This window comes from Megachile rotundata, chromosome 15, assembly GCF_050947335.1.
Source record: "Megachile rotundata isolate GNS110a chromosome 15, iyMegRotu1, whole genome shotgun sequence".
Lineage (NCBI taxonomy): Eukaryota > Metazoa > Arthropoda > Insecta > Hymenoptera > Megachilidae > Megachile > Megachile rotundata.
In genome coordinates, this window is record NC_134997.1 from 4,382,260 (window position 1) to 4,403,458 (window position 21,199).

General features: G+C 33.9%; 2 protein-coding genes across 12 annotated transcripts in view; one reads left to right on the forward strand and one right to left on the reverse strand.

Moving 5' to 3' along the window:
* Positions 1-659: 659 nt before the first annotated feature.
* On the reverse strand, positions 660-14,547 carry LOC100880916 (integrator complex subunit 12). 6 transcript variants are annotated; one of them, XM_076540123.1, is made up of 6 exons: positions 14,126-14,227; positions 3,987-4,248; positions 3,756-3,888; positions 2,073-2,502; positions 1,004-1,307; positions 660-916 (listed from the first exon to the last, which is right to left on the reverse strand). In XM_076540123.1, the coding sequence occupies exons 4-6, from the start codon at positions 2,499-2,501 to the stop codon at positions 789-791; spliced, it is 861 nt and encodes a 286-aa protein (XP_076396238.1). In that variant the 5' UTR covers position 2,502; positions 3,756-3,888; positions 3,987-4,248; positions 14,126-14,227; the 3' UTR covers positions 660-788. The 6 variants fall into 6 exon arrangements, with proteins under 6 accessions (XP_076396238.1, XP_076396237.1, XP_012148227.1 ...); XM_076540122.1 differs by having other exon boundaries at positions 2,073-2,539; XM_012292837.2 differs by lacking the exons at positions 3,756-3,888; positions 3,987-4,248 and adding an exon at positions 14,406-14,547 and having other exon boundaries at positions 14,126-14,333.
* scalloped (TEA domain transcription factor 1 homolog scalloped) overlaps positions 14,333-21,199 on the forward strand; it is a 261,075-nt gene continuing 254,208 nt past the window's right edge. For 2 of the 6 annotated variants that reach the window (XM_012292845.2, XM_076540117.1), the window contains exon 1: positions 14,333-14,472. Coding sequence is in view for 1 of the 6 variants with exons in the window: in XM_012292846.2 (XP_012148236.1) it covers positions 16,150-16,174 (25 nt within the window). In the remaining 5 variants the exon portion in view is untranslated. Of the gene's footprint in view, positions 14,473-16,032; positions 16,175-21,199 lie in introns of those variants that run through there. The other 4 variants (XM_076540115.1, XM_012292846.2, XM_012292843.2 and 1 more) reach the window with 4 other exon arrangements.

The window sequence follows — 21,199 nt, forward strand, 5'->3', positions numbered from 1 at the left end:
TTTAAAATCTCTATTTTGGTCATTCACGTAGCAAGAAGTGTCCGTCATTGTCGCACGATTCATTTCGTTTGCTCGTTCGTTTTCTGTATTAAGGTCAACGGAGTTCAATTACCTTCGGCGGCCATGCCGAACTTTTAGCCAGACTCGATGCTCGATCACTTTCGCTCTAATTGATCTCGTGAAGATCAACTATGCACGTGAGATAATGGAAAATTAAAGATTCAAGACGATTATATCGAATAATCGACTGAAAAATATACGTCGATTTGTTATGTAACAGATAGAATTTATGGAGTTTTAAATACTTTGGATATAATTTAGCTGTGTTTCATGCATTTATCATAAATAGACTTTTTTAGAGAACATAGAAAATTGCTTAGAAATGTTTATTCGTGGGAACAATTAATCAGAAAGTAACTAATCAAGATTTATGCACATTAGCACAATTTATGAACCAGTAAAAATAGTAAAATATTAAATCCACTATTTATCTTGTGTAAATTTTTAATAAATGACATAAGTATTTAAGAGTGTACAATTTCAATACAGACAATTAATAAGGATAACAATAAATATAATTTAGAAACAATAACAGTGACTTAATTCATGAACAAGTGAAAATTGTTAAAATATAAAATTTATAATTTAATTTGGACACATTTTCGATAAATATAATTTATTTATATGTTTCAATTTCAATACATCAAATATTTATATAACAAGTGAAATTAAAGCTTATATTAATTTGTAGTCATATATACGAACAAAAAATAAGAAAGAAAAAATTTCTATTTAACTACAGAACGAGTTACTGAAAGTTTCGAACCAACACGTTTCCTCAACTGATTCGAAGATACATTTTTCACCTTCTGTGTAAAAACACCTTTTTCAATTAGTCCATTATCAACACTGCAATCTAAAAATTAACAAATTTTTAACAAAAAATGAAAACTGATCCTCATTATATGACAATATTTTGTAAAATATATTACAAAATTTTAACCTAATAAATTTTGTGCAACAGTAGTTTCGTTTTTTGAAAGTCTTTCATTTGATTTTTCCAACATGTCTGCCTCTACAGGAACTTCTTGAACGTCTAGATTATTGAATGCATAAATTTCTTTTTGTTTCTTTACATCGAGTGTATCGACAGAAATGTCTACGCATTTTTGACACATCCACACGATTCTGGGGTCGAAAACATCGATGTCGACGACGGGAGGTTGATGACATAGAGGATGATACACTTCTTGGCACTCTTGACACTCGAGGAGAATCAAGGGCCCTAGTTTTGCCCCGTTACAGACCTGCCCTTGCACCAAGTAACGTGTCAGTAATTAGATTAATCCAATTCAATTCGCCTTATTGATACAGGATACTTGTCATGGTTTCTTTGTTGTGTATATTGTTATTTGTAGGTGTACATTGGAATTCAGGAATTTATAAATATGTAATTATCGAGTTTGCAAATTTGGTTATTTAGTGATTTGAAAATTTTTGATATTTAGTAACTTAGCAATATATAATTATAGTAATTTTGGAATTCGAACAGTTAGAAATTTAGTCATTTGGAAATTTCATAAATTGAAAGCTTGAGATTTGAAAATTTGAGAATTTGGGAATTTGGGAATTTGGGTATTTGAAAATTTCAGAATTTGGAAATTTGGGAATTTGAAAATTTGGGAACTAGGAAATTTAAGAATTCGAAAATTTATAAATACAGTAATTTGCAAATTTGAAAACTTGAAAGTTTGAAAATTTGATAATTTGAGAACTCGAGAATTTAAAAATTAAGAAATTCACTGCAGATATTTAATAATTTATTATTTTAGAAATTTGATAACTTGAAAGCTTGAAAATGTAGAAATTAAGCAATTACTTTGCTAATTTAATAACTTAGAAATTTCATAATTTGTTCATTTATAAATTTGAAAATTTGTTTCAGAAATTGAGAAAGTTTTCAATCCCAAATTCTCAAATATACCAAATCTTTAAAATTTAAAGCTAAACAGCCAAACAAAATTTAAATCAAACAACCAATTAACAAAGTTCAATAATGCATCATCGAAAACCTTGCATAGAAGTCCATCTCCAGATCCTTCATCAGGAATAGATATCCTTGGAACATCTCCTTTCTCGCTATAGTCTTCAACATCCGCGTTGAACACTTTTACAGTTTTCCAATTATTTTCTACTGAATCGTTTGCAACATACAAATCTTCACTTATCCGACTGGTACTTCCTGTTTTACAGGATACATCATCTTTGTGTTTTTTCGTTTTTACGTCGGAGAACGATTTACCACGGATTTTCGTATTCTGAACAAATTTCTTGGGCAGTCTGGCCATCAAAGTTTTGTCAAAACCGTATTTCCGTTCTATAAACGTGTCCAACATTTTCTGAAGTTTCTCTGTGCTGTTGTCGTCTGTTGAATGTAACAAAGCTAACGCGTTGAAGAAGTTCTCGTTGATGTCCGACGCATCCTCTGCGTCCTCATACATCCTGCAGAGTTGCGAAGCAATGGTTCTTCATCTTAAAACTCAAAATGAATTTTTTTTTGCTATTCTAGCACACTATTATTTCTTTACAAACGAAGAATGTAGGAAGAATTAATTTTAGGTGGGATGTAAGACATTGCAAGATTATTTTATACTAGTTTTATTATTCTAAGTGTACTTTTTTAGCATTTTTATTATTCAAAATTTAGGAGTGGGTTGCGTGTCTGACAAAAATAAACATCTTTTCAGTACTTTTATTATTTTAAGTGAATTTTGTTATCATTTTTACTATTTGGAGTGAACTTTTTTATTATTTTTTCTATTCTGAATGAAATTTTTTATTATTTTTTGTATTCTAAGTGAAATGTTCCATTATTTTTACCATTCAGGGTGAAATTCTGTATTATTTTTCTATTCTGTGTAAACTTGTTCATTATTTGTGCTGAGTGAACGCTCTTATTAGTTTTACTATTCTAATTTTTATTATACTAAATGAACTGTTTAATTATTTTTTCTATTCTGAATGAACTTCCTCATTATTTTTACTATAATGAATGAACGTCTTTATGTTTTTAACCCTTCTGTGTAAATGTGTTATTACTGTTTTATGTAAACGATTTTACTATTTTTACTATTCTGAGCGAACGCATTTTTTAGGTTTATTGTTGTCAATGAATCTTTTTATTATTTTTACTATTTTCAATTAAATCTTTTATTACTATTCTGAATTAACCTTTTTACTATTTTTACTATTTTAAGCGAATTCCAATACTATTTATACTATATTGTTACAGATTTTTTACTATTTTGAGTAAATTTTTGCTCTAGATTTTTTTTTGGACTTTGGATTTATCATGTATCTTTAAGAATTACCAATGATCATTGTCAAATATTATTATTTTAAATTATGTTGACATTATTTATTACATAGCTTGAATTTTGTAAAATTGCAAAATTTTTTTTTCTTAAAATTCAAATTTTTTAAATTAAAGTATAAGATACCTGTCTTACAAAAATTTATTAGTGAGTACATGCATGACTTAATAGGCTAATTTTATCACTTTAAATGATTTATAAAATTTTATAAAACTATATATCTACTGCAAATTGTTCTACAGCTTTTGAAACTTTTTTTATATACGTATATTGAAATTGATGAGAGCAAGGTTATAAAATTTTACTTAGGAAATGTTAGGTTATTATAAATATAAATATAATACTTTTTATATTTCATAAAAATATTTCAAATCTTCTTACCTGTAAATATTTTTCTTACATTTTTCAGAAATATTTCTCTGTTCAATATTTCTCTATTTAATATTTGAAAATACGATGTCGTCAAGCGTACAAAGTATCATATTTTATAAGTAAAAAAGTGGAACAAATTTGCCTATTATATGTATATGCACAAATTTAATAAAATAAAATTATAATTGATTGTAGGTACATAAGTAAATAAATCTTCTAGATATAAATAATAAAGCTTACAATGTAACGATCCTATTTCCTCCTGTATTTTGTTTAGCAAACGATAGTTTCTTTTATAACGAGTCCTTGAAAATGTATATAAGAATCTTGCATAAACAATTTTTTTCCAGTTTATATCGGTATTGAATGACTATAATTGTGTGAATAATAACGATAAAAGTATGAACTTTGTATGAATTGTGAGTATGAACATTATAAAATCGATCTTCTTGCATTGGTATTATCGATACAATTACGTCGATATATCACTTGTACAATAAATCTGAAAATTGCAATTTTTTATTCAACTACTTTCTCCACTTTCATGAAATTTATTAATTTAATAATTTTAAAGAATAAACTATAGTTAGATGAAAGAAGAGTAAATTATAGAGATTTTGTTTATGATTTCGTAGACGAACAACTGTATGCAAAAAAGCGGAAGGGTTATGTAGTAAACAATTCCCATTAATACTAAATCTGCCGAATATAATATACATAATTAGAAATTAAAACTAAATAAAGAAACGACAATACATAAGTCAATACATTAGTATTTTATCTCAATAAAAACCAACACATATTTCAAAAAAGTATCTAACAAACGTAACTCAAAAAACAGAACTTGTGAATAAATCAGACGACTCTTTCAGAATTAAACAATAGTAAGAATAAACAAAAAATTAATCAACTTTTCATTTTCAAAAAAGTGGATCCGTTTCTAAAAAAATTGCACAAATTTACTCTTCTGTAAAAATTATATCTTACGAAAAAAATTAAAAAATTTTCAGTGGTAAGGTAACCTTTAGCGGTTGGAGAATAAAAATGTCAACTTGGTAGACCATACTACTAACGTAGTCAGACCATCGATCGAAAAGGTTAACACGTTGAAAGCCACATAAAGCAGTAGAAACTTTGATTGGGTAGAATTTTTATTTTCAACAAATCTCACCAAATATTTCCACAATATTTCATATAAAAATTTAAATTTAGGAAGACTTATACTATTTTCAAAATAAACATCATTTCAACACCGTTAATCATTCAAATCATCACTCGACTATTATTCAATTACTTTTATTCCAGAGTACTTACGAATAAAAATATCGTACGAGATTTTATCTATCGTTATCTTCATCTTTTTCAAAAATGTACTTGTCCCATTTTGAAAATAAACGGCTCGTACGTGGGTGGCAGTTAAAGTGTTAAAACGAATGGCAGCGGTGTAAAAAGCGGTCAATTACGAACAGTAAGGGGTTGTTCTCCCGCTGCAAGCACGGTAGCAGAATCGAGAGGAATCCAGCTGAGAAGCCGGGCCCGGTAGACGTCGAACGAGTAGGATTATTCGATGGTGGATCGGGGCTGTAGCTGGGACAGAGGGGTCGGGGCCGAGGCCGGGGAACAATGTCGGAAACGAGGAGGACGGTATGCCGAGATATGCAGGATATCGCGCAGAACTGCGATCCTTCGAGATCGGTGCAGAGGCAGGGTTATAGAGCGGTGGTGCGCGAGCGAGTAAAGCTAGATACATATCCCCGTGCACCACCACCAACACCCCATCCTCGTACCGACAGCAACACCGACAGAGACGGCGAACAACGTCCAAGTGTATTATCTGCGAGAGCGAGCACCGTTCCACCTAAATATGTAATAATATCTACCGGAGATACCAGCATTCCTCGACCTCGAGAAGAATTCGATCAAAATGTGTCGCGATACTCTCACGGTATGCCAGGTGAGCTACGCGCCTCTCCATGCTACCCTTGCGCCTTCCTACGTCTTCTTCGACCCCCACATTTCACCCCCTGCACCCTCGTTTGTTCGAACGGAATCAGATGCGGTATCGGTATTTCCATGTTTCGCGTCTTTATGCGACAGAACACTCTTGCCCGGATTTCAACCTGCTGAGAACGATCTTCCAGAATTTCACTTATCCGTTTATTTGTTGTTACTGTTGTTTCACTATTTAACCAGTTAACTGTGGCGATCTTTTTGCAAAGTGCGCACCAGTGTGTGTCGCGAGAATCAAGCGATGACGAATTAGCTCTCAAGAATTCATGAATCCATCTCAAATCATTTACACTTTTTATTTATTTATTTCATTTCGTGTTGACCTCTAAACATTTTGAACATATTACAATTTACGAATATAATTTAGTTTTCGCCAAAATTACAATTTAAGTAACAAATTTTAGCAAAATTTTACGCATGACGGATATAGTCGTCATGACACAAAATTTCGCCACATTTCCATGATGGATATAGTCGTCAAACACACTTAACTGGTTAATTGTGGAACACCTTCGCACGAAACCGTCAATATATGCGATATTCGCGTGTCAGTCGTACATCATTCTACGGGGTGTTGTAAAGCGATTTTTTAACGGATTTCGAAAAAGGATGTTCTTTCTTCACTTGAACTATCTGACGAAAATTATTTAGCACAATAATTGCAGAGTGTAGAATGTGCAGTGGATATCAGTAAGGAACATTGTTCAATTTGTTTTTATGGTGAAAATGGGTCACCTTGAATTTTACAAGTGGAAACACATTTTTTTATGATATTGAAAAGAATGTTGTGATGAATTCGAAAAGTTTGTTACATGATATTTTTACTGACATATTACTCGATTTACAGCAGCGTAAATATGAAATATTTGGTTTTTTACTGTTTTTGAATGTAAGATACTGTAGACAATACCGGTATAAGAAAAATGTACTTTATTCAATTACTAGTTCTAAATACATTCTGCCTTCCGTGACAAAAATAATATATTAACATATTAATGATATCTTCCAATCAATAAAAATATTCAATAATATATGTTTTGAATTAGCCTCGATGTTTACAATATGGTACAGGGACAAATGTGTCCCTATTTGTAAAATCGGTAATCACGATTTCGTCAAGAAAACAGTTTTCAAAATTTTTATTAGTGATATCTACTATATACGTTCTTGTTCAGATGGTTGGAAGAGGATGAACAATTTTTCGTCGCGTTAGAGGTAACATCCTGTATTCATTAAGATAGCTATTTCAAAATATTGAAACATTTATCGATATTCAGCTGTTTACAGTTGCTATTACATGAAACGATAAATTCTAGATTAAACATCTGATATTGTCTAATTGTTAAAAACGTAACAGATTATCGCATAAAAAGGGCTGACCCTTTTCGAAAACAGATCTCAACTCACTTCTCTGTAAAAAGTAGAAGAAAATTGTATATGTAATAATTATTGCTAAATTGCAATAAACAAAAAATTCCAAAAACACGTATCCCCTATTTTGATCTATATTTTTAGTATAAAAAGTTGCAAAAAAATCGAACTGCATTTAGGGTGAAGAATTGATCAAAAAGGGCATTTCTTTAATATATTATTTAAATAAATAATTTCTCCCGAAATTTTGGACACTTACTAAATTCCTGACTAAAAACTACACAATTTAAAAAAATTCACCTTCCTACACCCTCTAGTTTGCGAGATATTAAGGAAAATGTGTTTTCAACCCCGAACTTTGAGGACTATTTTCACCCCCTCAACATGGATGTCCGCAGATATAAAAAAATACGTGTCAAATGATTTTTAAAAAGCACCACATATGTCAATTTCATTAAAATCGGCGTGTAACATCTTGGTAAAGTCCCTTGTGAGTAGGGCAGTCAACGCGTTAATGTTAACCCTCTGACTTATAATATCGTGTCACTCCTCACATTACAGTTCAGACACAATAAACTTAAATCGTATTTGCACCGTGACCGAGGTTAGAGCTTAATACTACTCACAATTTGCATAATCAAGGATCTTCATATGTAAAATATACTGATTACTTTCTTTCTTTGTCTTAACATTGCAGCAATAATTAGTTACTAGTGGCTAATGCAACTACTGAAAAAATCATAGGTCAAGGGGTCAAGTGTATCCGATAAGGGGGATGTGGAATATGTAATTTGGTTGAATACATAGGTGTTGAAATTAAATTGTTCGAAATTGTTTCAACTTTCCGTGGCGTAACTTTTGGGGAGGGTTACGAAGGGCTGTTAAATTTGAGGAGTGAAAAAAGTGAAATTTGCAATTTTTCAACTCTATTCATTCATGAATTTAAAAAATTTGTAACTTTTACATTTTCAATTTTATACACATTTCAGTTTTTTATATTTTCTAACTCTCAAATCTGTAAATTACTGCATTTTCAAATTTTTAAACACTCGAGCTTTTAAATCCGGAAATTCCTTAATTTTCGAATTTGCAAATTCATGAATTTTAAATTTACAGAATTTCAAATTTTTAAACTTCTAAATTTTCAATGTTTCAAATCATTAAATTTTCAAATTTCAAATTTTTATAATTCTCAAAGTCTCAAATCCTAAAATCTTGAAATTTAAAAATTCTCAAATTCCCGAATCCAAAAATCCCGAAATTTAAAAATCCTCAAATCTCTAAATTTCAAATCCTTAAATCCCCAAATTCTCAAATTTCCGACGATGGGTATCCTTAAATTTTTAAATCCTTTTAATCACAAATTTCCAACTCCTAAGTTCCTTTTCTAAATTTCCAAATCTTCAAAATCCTCATAATTCCCAAAATTTTAAATCTATAAATTCCCAAGTTCCCAAATCTTTAAATTCCTAAAAGTTCTAATAACTAAATTGCCAAATTTCCGAATCACTAAATTTTCAACTCTCCAAATGTGCAAATTCGTAAAACCCCAAATTCACAAATTTCCAGATTCTTAAATTTCTAAATCCCGAATTCTTAAATTTTTAAATCCTTAAGACTTTAAATGTCCAAATTTTCAAATTCTTAAAACGTAAAACCCAAATTTTAAGATGTATATAACTCTCATATTTCTGAATCTCCAAATTCCTAAATTCTCAAATTTCTAAAAATTAATAATTAAATGTTCAATTTTTTAAATTTCCATACTGCCAAATCCTCAAATTCCTAAGTTTTTAAATTTTGAAATTTTGAAATTCACAAATCTTCAAATTTATGAGTACACTTAACATGTACAACGCAAACATAAATAAAAACGAATAAGCATAACAAGTTAATAAAAGCAATAAATACGGTTGGTTATGGTATTATTCTTTTATTACAACCCCTTGCTTAAATCATTTGAAACTTCTTTTCCCATTCCGCTATTAAAATGTGTACAAAAATGTTTAACGTAAAAGGATTCTGCGCCCCGAGAAGTATGCTTCAAAGAGGAAGAAAAAAATGTGATGTCTCACGAAACCACCCCTGCTCTATAGACGGTACGAGAATGCGCCATTCGCGCGATATTTTAATACTTTTGTAGGTTGTCGTTCGAGCAAGTAAATCTCTGCCGTGATAAGCCTTGCCAGGAATCTCACCCCCGCAAAATATCCGCCGGTTATAAGAAATGTTTTCAAAGTTTATGAGGTGATGCGAAGGTTCGCCGTCGGATGGATCGAACGCTTTCACCCCTTTTTTAAAATAACCGAATCGATGAGAAGGAGGCGGAAGGAAGCGTCGTAAAACTCGCAATAAAAATACCCCTTGGCAAAATAGTCACTCGAATAGTACGAACGAGAATTATTGCCGAGAATATTTCATGCTTTTACTTATTCGTAACAATGATCATTGATTTATCACACAAAGCTTTTCTAACAGTAAATACAAACTTATATAAAGGTATTTTAACTACATTTATTTGTTGATGGTTGATAATAATTTTCTTGTACTAATATAATTATTTATATAATTGTAACTAATTATTTTTTATAATCTGTACTACAGTCATTTATACAATCATAGCCAAAGGTTAATTGTAATTAATTATATATAAATATCAGTATTTTAGTTAAAATAATAATTGTTAGATATTTAATCGACGATCATTAATCATATTTTCTATAGTATTTGACAATATATATAATACTTTTGCTTTAATAATAATAATAATAATTAATTATTTTTTATAATCTGTACTACAATTATTTATGCAATCATAGCCAAAGATTAATTATAATTAATTCTGTATAAATATCACTATTCTAGTTAAAATAATAGTACTTTGACATTTAACCAAAGATCATATTTTCTATAGTATTTGACAATACATATAATACTTTTATTTTCATTAAATATGTAGTACACATCTAATTATTTGTCTAAATATTTTTTTATACTATCCTGGTTAAATAAATCTCAATAGACATAAATGTCTATGTGAAATGAAATAAAATATAAAAAAAATATGAAATGTTTAATTTCAACTAAATATCTTATAGCTTTTTATAATTATTACTAACTTTAATTAAGTTTCATATTCTTTCTTAATTTTTTCCGAACAGTAACTTTTTGTGATATCACAGATTACAAAAGTTTGCATATCTAATTAGAAAAATATATTTATGCAAATCGTATGTGGAAATGTAAGGATATATTCTGGTATGTTACAGTAGGTTTGAAAGGTTACGACTTAGGCAATAATTTGACCGAAGGTTCGTTCTACAAACGCGATATCCGAATACAATTTAGCCATTGTGTTAGGATGTTACAATTTCTAGCTAGAACTGGAATTGACTGTAGCGCAGTTTCAAACAATGTTGAAACAATAGATGTAACTTCTGAAATGATCATTTCTCGTCTGCCCTAGTTTATACTTAATAACATTGCAATGTAATATGTTTTTATAATTAATTTGCATGATTGTTATTTTTTGAAATTACCTAGTCATTTGTACCATGCATTAAAAAATTATTTTATAATTATTTTACCACTTATATTTACAAATACATTTACATTTATATCTATAAAATTTAGATTTTCAGTAAATATAAGTATTTAAATATAGCAAATTTTTAAAGTAAATTTAAATATAAGTATAATAACTATTATGTTTAATTTTATAATTATCTTAAGATTTAGATTTGTAATTTTATTTATAAGTAATTTTTTTTATAGTAATATAAAAAAATAGTAATATTTAATATTTAATAGTAATATTTTTTATTATCTTTATTTATAGTTATAATTATTTGACGATTAAAAATGGATTGAAGAATAAAATTTGTTCGCAGGATAGAAGTCAAATAGTGCACTAATTTTCTAGTTATGAAGCCACAAAATTTGACAACGTTGCAAAATTCTCGCAATAGTCAGCCATAATCTATCGGCGAAGTCGATGAACTTGCATACTACACTCGAGAGAACTGTTAAATACGATTAAATAAAAAGTGCATTGTTGTATAGCATTTTCTAAATCAATATTTTATTATACTCACGCATACATATTTTCATATTCATATAAAACATCAGATGTCTTTTTGCTTTTTCAAGTAGGCGTAGTTGTATTAAAAATTATTCTTATTAAACAAAATGTATGTAAAGATAAATACACGTGTGCATTTCTTTAATATCATGTAACTATTGAATACTTTTAATATAATTTTATTATTCTGTAAATCCATGTCCGAAATTAATTTAACATTTATTCTAATCAATAATCAAAAGAAATCCATAAATGAAAATATACAGACAAATTGAAAAAATTCCATACACCAAAATGTAAAGAAAAATTCAATAAAACCCGTAAAAAGATTTTAAGATAAATTGAAACAAATCCATAAAAAATCTATAAAGTCAAACTACAAAAAGTCCATAAATGAAAATGTAAACGCAAATTGCAAGAAATCTGTGATACATGTAAAAATTGAAAAAAGCCCATAAGCAAAAATGTAAAAACATATTAAAAGGAATTTATAAACAAAAATTTTTAAACAGCATAAATTACCGAATAATTAACATTAATAATTGCTAAGAGAATAACCAAAAGTGCTTTAGCTTTAAAAGCATTAAAATTTAATATTACAATTTTTTATAGTATTCAAAGATGGTTATAAACTTCATGTGAATATCGTAGACGGAACATTGAAATCGAGTGATTAATATATCATATTCGTTTAAACACAAAAATGCCAGAAAAGAAATCATATAATTTTTGAAAAGAAAACGATGTGTAACGATGTTAGTTCGAACTTCAAATAGAAAAAAAGAAGAGTAGATGCATTGTGACACAATCATATTTAAATGGAGGGTGAAGAGCACGTAGGAAATTTCCATGAAACTGAATCGTTTAGCCCGCGTGGCTCGTCGACACGTCACGAAAATCGAGCGTTAACGTAATTAAGTAATTAAACCTCGCGGGTGAAATCGGACCGTGCCTTTCCCCCATTCAATCTGTCAGCGTTCGCTGAAAACCTGCACGAAAACTGCGCGTTTCAACCCCCGTCGGTGTCGACATTGGAGGCGTCGCGACGCGACTCGACGCGACGGCTCTGTCACCCTGATCGTTTCGCTACTTTGCGGCCGTTTGTAAACATTTGCCGAGCACAATGTGCTCGACCGACAAAAGGAGCTTTGCAGTACAACGTGCCAGTTTAAAAGCATCATTTACGACCCCTTTTGTCGATCTGCGAAACGTGTGCTTTCGAGTATCGTTCTGACACGTGACATTTAATTTCGCTTTTGTCGATAAACGCTCGTACGCGACTGTGATTGTTTTCGGGCAGATATAAAAGTTATTTGAATACGATTACATAGGTCTTTTAAATTGGCTATATTTCCTCATGGTTAGACGTTAATTTACTTGAAATTAAATGTTAGTTTATTGCAATAAATGGACGTTATAAAATTTATTTTCTACTATAACACTTTTCTCAATAAATAATTTTGTAGATGCATCATTTCATGTAACAGCCGTTTCTAAAATAATTAAATTTAGTACTAAATATTTCTTTGTGATAGAATTATTTTTATAGTAAAGTTTCATACAAAAATTGAACTTTGCAAACTGCACGTGTACTTACTTGTTATTATTAATCATAATCTTCAATATAAGCTACTACATATACACAATATGTATTTATTATTACATGATAATAATAATGTTAGTAAATAGTAATAAATATTATGTAACAATAAATACATCACATTAACTACTACATAATACAAAGCGGCAAATAATCACAAGAAATCATATCCATAAATAAAATAGAAATAAGACTTTTAAGTTACTAAAAACATAGTGTAACATACACCACCTCCCATAAATCTGAAATTGTATTATTACTTTATGGGTGTTATTATTTTAAGATTTCTAACCAAAATTTATATGACACCTTTTGTACTTTCAATTACCGCTTAAATGTAATAATTCGTGCTGGAGCTACTAATACGAAGCTTCAAAATCCCATAATCAATATTAAGAAAGGCGTAAAACCAGAGTGAATAGGTTTAAATAAAATAGCACAACCGCAAGTATAAAAGAAAATCGTGTGGAAGGATATTAAGGATGAGACCTCATATTTCAAAGAATAAAGCATAATCTTATAGTAGCGCACTTGCACTAGGCCGTTTACGTTTTGTTACCGTCGGCTAATCCCTTCAATCCGGTAAGCCCGTACACAAATGGTCAGTTTACTTATGAAAAGGTATATATGTACACGTAATTAATTTATGCTATCCTAAACTTTATTAACTCCTTCATTGTGAATTATAAAGAAAGTACATAAAATAGAAGTAAATATATAAATAACACGGCAGGTACTGTACGATATTTCCATTAGCGTTTGTATAATGTAAATACGTAATATTTAATATGTAAACTTTAAAATTAATTGTATAGATATAAATCTTTATAAATCCCGTGTAGTTAAATTACAAAGTTTCTACTGTAGCATCAATTCAATCGCTGAAAATAATGCTTTGAAATATTTTGAAATATATAAATTTCATGATTTAGTTTATACTGTAATGAAAACTATGAGCAATATTAGATAATATTAAATACAGTCATCTCCGTTCTGTTATCCTTAACCTTTCTATAATTTCACTAGTGCTCAAGAATCATCTAGCGTTATCATCTGCATCCAGTTAAATTAAAAAAAAATGTACTAAAGTATGTTTGCTCTGCAACCACCTTAAAATAAATAAAAGTAACGATACACGTGATATCGGATCGCGTGAAAGGAAGTTTTGCGGTCGGTCGGTCGGTGCGTAACCATATATTAAAAGTTTCATTCAAAAAACCTAAAACGTAACCCCTGAAATTCAACAAGTGCCCCTCTAACTCGAGCGAGAGAGGAATAAACGAGCAAAAGCGAGCAACACCACCCAATCTCTCTTACGTGCGTGACGCGACTGATCTGTCGGCGCGGGGAGTGGGGAGACGTTGGTCCGTCACAAAGTAGTAGGGGTAAGACGATCGGTCGTGTTCGACCAGTTCCGTTGGCGTTCGGCTTCTGGTTTCTCCCGCGGCCGCATAAGCGGTGTCAGCGTGTGCGCAGACCGGCTGCGCAGCAGGCGTGTGCGTTATCCAGATTCTTTGTGCCATTCCTGGCATACCAAAAACAAGAGTGGTGACTGCGCTCGTATTTACCGGGGTGCAGTCTTGCGCGCTAATATTACCGTGCGAATTTTGCCCGTGGTGTAGAGGCCCCGCGCGCGCGCGACGCCACGTCAGCTCGGCCCAGTGGTAAGTACATTAAAGAAAACAGTGTCGAAATGTCCTCGAAAGAGCGCGTCTACTCCGTCCACGCCCGTGTGTCCCAGCGGCGTCGTCCCACACAGGCGCCGCGCACCGAACGGATTCGACAGTAGCGACGACGGCGATATACACACAACCGTCGGCCACGGACAGACGGACAGACGAACGAAAGAGAGCGACAGCCCCGGTGGAAGCGATAGACGTCGCGTCGGTGCGAATGAAACGAGACCAACCGTGCGATAAAAAGGCAAATATTTATGTACGAGGAAGTGCGTGGAACGTGCATGTGTATTCCCCGTGTGTGTCGTGTGATTGTCAGGTTCATACTTCCGGTGACCGTGATGTTCGCATTGCTGGCCCCGGTGTTGCTGCTACTCGTCAAGAGAGAGAGGGAGCATGTTGCGAGAGTGTGTATGTGTCTGTGCGAGAGAGAGAATGATTGAAAGCAGAGAGAGAGGGAGAGAGAGATAAAATGATAATCGGATCGGTTTGATAAACGGAGAGAGGTTCTCAGTCGTGCCGTAGCGTGCGGTTTGGCGGTGCATCCGTCTTTGTCCGATGGTCGCGTGTTTACGAGCGGTTGTGTCAGCTGTGTGTCAAGAGAACGCAAGCTTCATGTCTGTGTATGTGTGCGTGTTATGTACGAAGCGTGTGCAGTCTCTCTGGCAACGTGTACGGCTCGACAGCACTGCGAGGAGGTTAGGACGAGGCGCGATCGTGGTGCCGGTGGTGGTGGGCTGCGTGCGTTTCCCCGAGAAGAGCGCGCCACGACAGAAACGTGTGCCTCTGTCTAGTGTCTGCGTGCCAGCCCGCTCGCTCAGCCGCTTCTGGTGAATTCGTATATGGTGAATTATTGATCCGCGGCGGCGTGTGCGTGCGGAAAAACCGCGCGAGTTAAACAATCGTATTTTAACGAGCGCAGAAAAGAAAACGGCGTGTAACGAGCTGCAAGGATACGAGTATATTACCGGCTCACGGTGTGCACCCCGGTGTGTCATGTTTTGAAAACTGTGCGCGCGCGAACACGCACACGTACATATATCGCGCGTAGTTTTGTACGAGTCTGGAGGTGGAGCAGTGGTGGTGGTAGCGACGGATTTTCTTTCCCCTAGGCGGGACCAAGCGAAGTGTTCGCACATATTCCATTGCTCCCAACGTAACGTGCGGTCTACGTGTCTTTCTCCTTTCCTGTCATTCTCCATTGTCTCTATCTCTCTTTTTCTCTCTCCTTTCTTTCTCGCTCCGTTTCTCCCGCTCTTTGTCGCGTGTGTGCGTTTCTCTCCGTCTCGCTCTATCCGCGTTACCTTCGCCGCGTGTGCGTCAACGAAACTAAACGCGGGAAAAGCTCGGCGCGAAAATATACATATTCCCGGAGGGAATGTACGCGGTGTTTATCGCGAAACGCGGAGCGTTTTCGATGCTCGGCCAGTGAGTGCCCTTACATAGTGCGGAGATAAACTGTTACGGATATTTTGACGACGAGCAGTCGGAGTCGAAAGTGTTGTCGTCGTCGTAAGACGACGGCGACCGCGATCACAACGACGACAACCACCACGATTAAACGTTCGAGGAAATTGAACGCGACGCTGTAGCTTTGTCGCGCTCTTTACCTCGCGTCTTGATAATCCAGGACAAGCGAACCTTACCTCCACCACCGCGACTTGGATGGATACTGTGCATTATTTCTGGAGTGAGTTTCTCTTTTAATCGGGTGCTTGCGGGATATATGTACACTTTCGTGCAATATAGGCTCTCTTTGGTTAAGATAACCGTAGGGGAAGGTACCTCCTATCACTTAAAAATGGTTTTAGGAATAAATGCAATGTGTGAACTTGAAAACATTCGAACTTTCGAATCCTTCAATTTCTAAATTTCAAATTACTCAAATTACAAATGCTCAAATTCTCAAGTTTACAAACCTCTATATTTCAACATCTGAAGATTCAAAAAATTGAAAATTTAACATCAGAAATCGGAAGTTAATAACCTGTGGTGAAACCACCTTCCCCTACGTCGCCATTTTCCCTAGGAAAGTCTACCATGCTCGTCAGTGTACACTTGCATGTTTACCTTCCGCGTATGTGTACGTATGTACATGTATACATGAATGCTGTGTTCATGTATGTATAGTATGTGTGTGTATGTGATGAGTGTCTTGTAACACGCGGTATCGCACGGTTGGTTTTTTCTCGTTCTTCCGCGACTCGGCACTATTGCCGTCGGGACACACGTTGTGGTGACTTGGACGATTATCGTTCAATTGTTTTTAGTTCTTTTTCAGCGAATATTAAATTGTTCAAAAGGCAAATATACAGGCAAAATATAGTGTTCTTCGAACAATGCGGTTTGCAATTATTTGTGGATTTTTATAACGCGTTACAATGTAACGCGTTATCGCACAATACGTAGTAATACAAGGCGAAGTAATGTCGCACATAGTGGTACAAGCGGTAATATAGCCGGTGGCGATATAGCGGGTGGAAATATCGCGCGTGGCAATATACAACGCGTTGCTGATATAACGCGTAGCAATATATAACACGTGACATATTGCGCGTGGTGATATATTGCAGGTAGCGATATATAACGTGTGCCAATACAGCACCTGACAATATGTAACCTGTGACAATATAATGCGTATAAATATTGTGTATAACGATGTAATGCTTGATAATATTGCGCGTCGATGATCTACCTTGTGATAATATATCGCGTAGCCTTATATTGTGTTGTGATTATACAACATATGACGAATCAAGAAGTTTCCATACAGTACATGGCGATATAAAGCGTAGCTGAGTCTCATCCCCCTTCCACCTTTCTAACAAATATCTTAGTTACGCCAATGGTTGGTTTCCAACAACGGAGACAGGTGTCCCTAATCCCTGCATAGTTCAGGGGAGCACTATAGTTTGCCCAACTACTTTTTTGCCAACGTCTTGACATTCTTTTTCTCTTAGCTAACAAAAACACAGTGAAAACGAACACGAACGATTCTTAGAACTGAGTCTGGTACACATGCAACAGCGCGGTGATATGATGGTTTATTTCACCAGAAAGAAAACAGAGTTTAGCTGTGTACGGTTGCCAGTGCACATCAGAAAAATCTTGTCAAATGACAGTGACTTTAATACAATGACATTATCACAGTAGGTTATCAAAAGTAATTCCGGTGTAACATGGTAACACGCCGTTACATAAATTTAATCAGATACTTGTCGTGTTATCGTGGCCGGTAAGCGGTACGACCAGGTACGCCGTTTAGAAAAGATTGTTGCCGTCGATTGCGCATTTCGGCTCGGTTTGTTCGTCAGCCTCTCTATCGTCGGTGCCATTTTTCTTTCAATTAGAAACTAGTTGGCTGTAACGCTCGAATAGGGATTTTTATGTACACACGTGTGTGTCATGATTACGTCGTATTCGACTTAAGATACGAAAAGATATTTTCAATCGTTAATTACTTAATTAACGAAATCAATGATTTCAATCTGGTTGACTAGCAACTAGGTAACTGCAACACCAAAATCAGTGAAGTTTACTCTATTCAAAGCGCTCTTAGTATTCACCCTTGAGATACCGCACCCTTTTCTTCGAGTTCCGTGTATGTATTGCGGTTTATCGAGTAACTGAAACATCAGTTGATTTTACATAAAGATCGTCGGCCATGTGAACTACGACCGAGAAGGGTTAATCGGGCAGCGGTACGCGTTGAAAGTCAAACGAGGTACGTTCGAAGATACCGATCGAGGTTTTAACTGGTTGGATAAAATCCGTGATACCTCGTACATGAAAAGGGGAAGGGATCTCGGTTAAGGTGCAGCAGGTGCGACGGTGCGTTTCTTCGAGGCTTGTTCCGCCCTCCGCCTTCCTCTGGCTCGTTTTTCTTTCGACGAGCAAAACGGTCCGTCTGTGTACAAGCATACACATATGTACTACATGGGAACCACACGGAACCGGTAGCACGCCGGTAATCGGTAATCGATGAATTCGATATTCATATCACCTTCACTGAACCCGTACGTGCACTTTCTACGCCCGATATCGCACTCTTTTATCTTGCCATCTTATCGGTTTGTCAAATATTGGAACTCCGGTAACGCCGGTTTCTTTATTTTCTTCTGTTCCTACTGCTGTACACTTGGTTCTTGATTTGTACCTGCTACCGCCTGATTAGCGGACTGGACTTTAGATAGGGGATCGTGCAAATGTTTATTCCATTTTGCACATACCATAGCGAGATTAGAGAAAAGCAAACTTTGGTTTTTGGTTCGGCTTAATTCTTACCGTAACAGTTTAATTCTGTAGCAACGAGGAATATAGGACTTTAGAGACTAGGAGGTAAAGGGATAGAGCGTTCTAGTGATCTAGGGGGATGGAAGGTCTACGGGGCATAGAAATAGAGAAATGTTGCGATATAGGAATGTAGGGATATTAGCATCGCTGACTATATGAATCTAGTGACGTTCGGATATCGGGACATAGAAGTAATCTAGGGATATTTGGATCTAATGATACTATATAATAAAATTTGGGCATTTTTTTTATTATAAATTATACTGATAACATTAAAGATACGTTTATATTCAAAAATACGAAGACTCAAAGCCATCCATTACGTCCAGCAATCCTAGTTTATTGCAGAGTGTCCTCAGATTCTCCCTAAAGTCTGCATAGACTATTCTAGGCTTACTCTAGAGTACCCCTTTTTTCTATGTTCTCTTTAGTCCTTATGCTCTTACTTCCTATATTCTAATAATTTATCGTTCAAAATTTTATTTTTATAGTTAGTTAACCAATATACCAGAAAGTTAGATCCACATTTACATTTAAAATTAAGTATAACGTAACCAGATGCATACGTAAACATATCGAAAACTGAATCTCATTTCTATCACGTAATCCTTGATATTCTACTACATACGTAAAAGATCGAGCACCGAAAAGTTATTCGATACCTAACAAGATCCTATCACATGAATGAAAGTTTCATACCTATAGTACATTCAGCCTATACCGTTTGTATACGATGAATTGTTTGGTTAATTTAAGAGCAAATGGCTCATTTGCCGGTGCTACATCGTTCTTAGAGTCGAGTCTTCTTTGTCGTAAATTCGATTCCCTTTTGTTTAACAGTTAGAACGATCGTGTCTTAGCGCTGGTGACAGCGGAGCTAGACTCATTAAACCGTGGCTTCTTCGCGATATAAATAGGCCTTCTTGTACCGTTGCACCACGGAAGGAGCAAATAGATTATCTCCACTCTCTTCTTTCCCTTTCTGCTTCTCTCGTTCGCCTAAGCGGCTACAGTACTCTTCCGAGGCAGCCACGCGCGTGGCTTTCTATTTGGCGTAGACGGTGCCAAATTGTCAGCCAACTAAAATTACCTTCGAAGGTGTACGCGTGTCTTTCTCTTTTCCCTTCTTGACGTCTTCCTCTTGGGTTACCGCTTGCTTCTTACTTTCCTTTTCCTTTTTTCTTTCTTTCTCTTCTTCTCCTGGATACTCGCTCCCGGAATGGTAACGTCCGAACGGGACGCATTTGACCACCGTTTTATGCTCTGTTTTCATATACACTATGTCTTAATATAAATGAAAATGATCTACACGATATAAACGAAAGTTCAGATCCGAAAGATTGGCTTATGCGAGACTTTACTGTAATATATACCATTCTTTTTAACCGCATTTAGATATTTCAGTCATGGAAGTCTACGATTTCGACTGTCGTACATATCACGTGATTATCCGAATACCACCGAAGACAAACGAAGTTATCCGACATGTCATTACTCGTCCGTTTACCGCGAATCTTACTACAGTAAAGCTTCGATAAACGCTTGAAATTATAAGCAAATATGTTCTGAATTGTGTCGTTCATGGTCTCCTTTTAAACAGGAAAATATCACGAATGTGTTGGTAAAAGTTTTATAACAAAAAATGTTATTCTTGTATTAGGATTGTCTCACCAATGTATTACGCTTTTTACTTACGTTCGGTCGTTCGGACGTTTCTTTCGCTCGTTGTTTTTACGTCCAGCAAACTTCAATTAATGTAGAAACTGTACGATGTAGGTGAAAGTTCAGGCCTGACAGATTTACTTATGTTGAGACCTTATAATATTGATTTTATTCTTACTTTTTAGATACACAATGTATTTATTTCTCTTTTTTTGCATGAATATATATATATATATCTACATATAATTAAAACTTTATCGCGTAATACTCAATGTTAAGCGAAGAAGCGTTATCTTACTGTAATTTGACACTTGTCGTGCATGGTTCCGAAATTTTGAATCACTACTGTGATAATCGGACGATGAAATTATAATCGGTAATCAAAAATTTTTTAAACGAGAATGTGTCTAATAATCCAATTACTGTTTAACTGAGAAAAAAGTTGTATAAAAATCGCAATTAGATTAAAATTTAATTGAATTAAAACAGTTGTAATGGAATTAGGCTTTTATTAAATTTAAACGATTATAATGTAATTAAATTATCATAATTACAATTAAAGTGGATTTGTATTGAATTTAAAAAAATTGCAACAGAGTATGATTAAAATCTAATTAAATTTTGGAAATTAAAATTTAATGAAATTTGGAAACAATGTATAGGTATGATTACTATTAATGTTTAACAAAATGAAGAAAATTGTAATTGAAACATAGTTTAATTAAATTTTTAAAAATTACTAAAAAGATTGTACATTAAG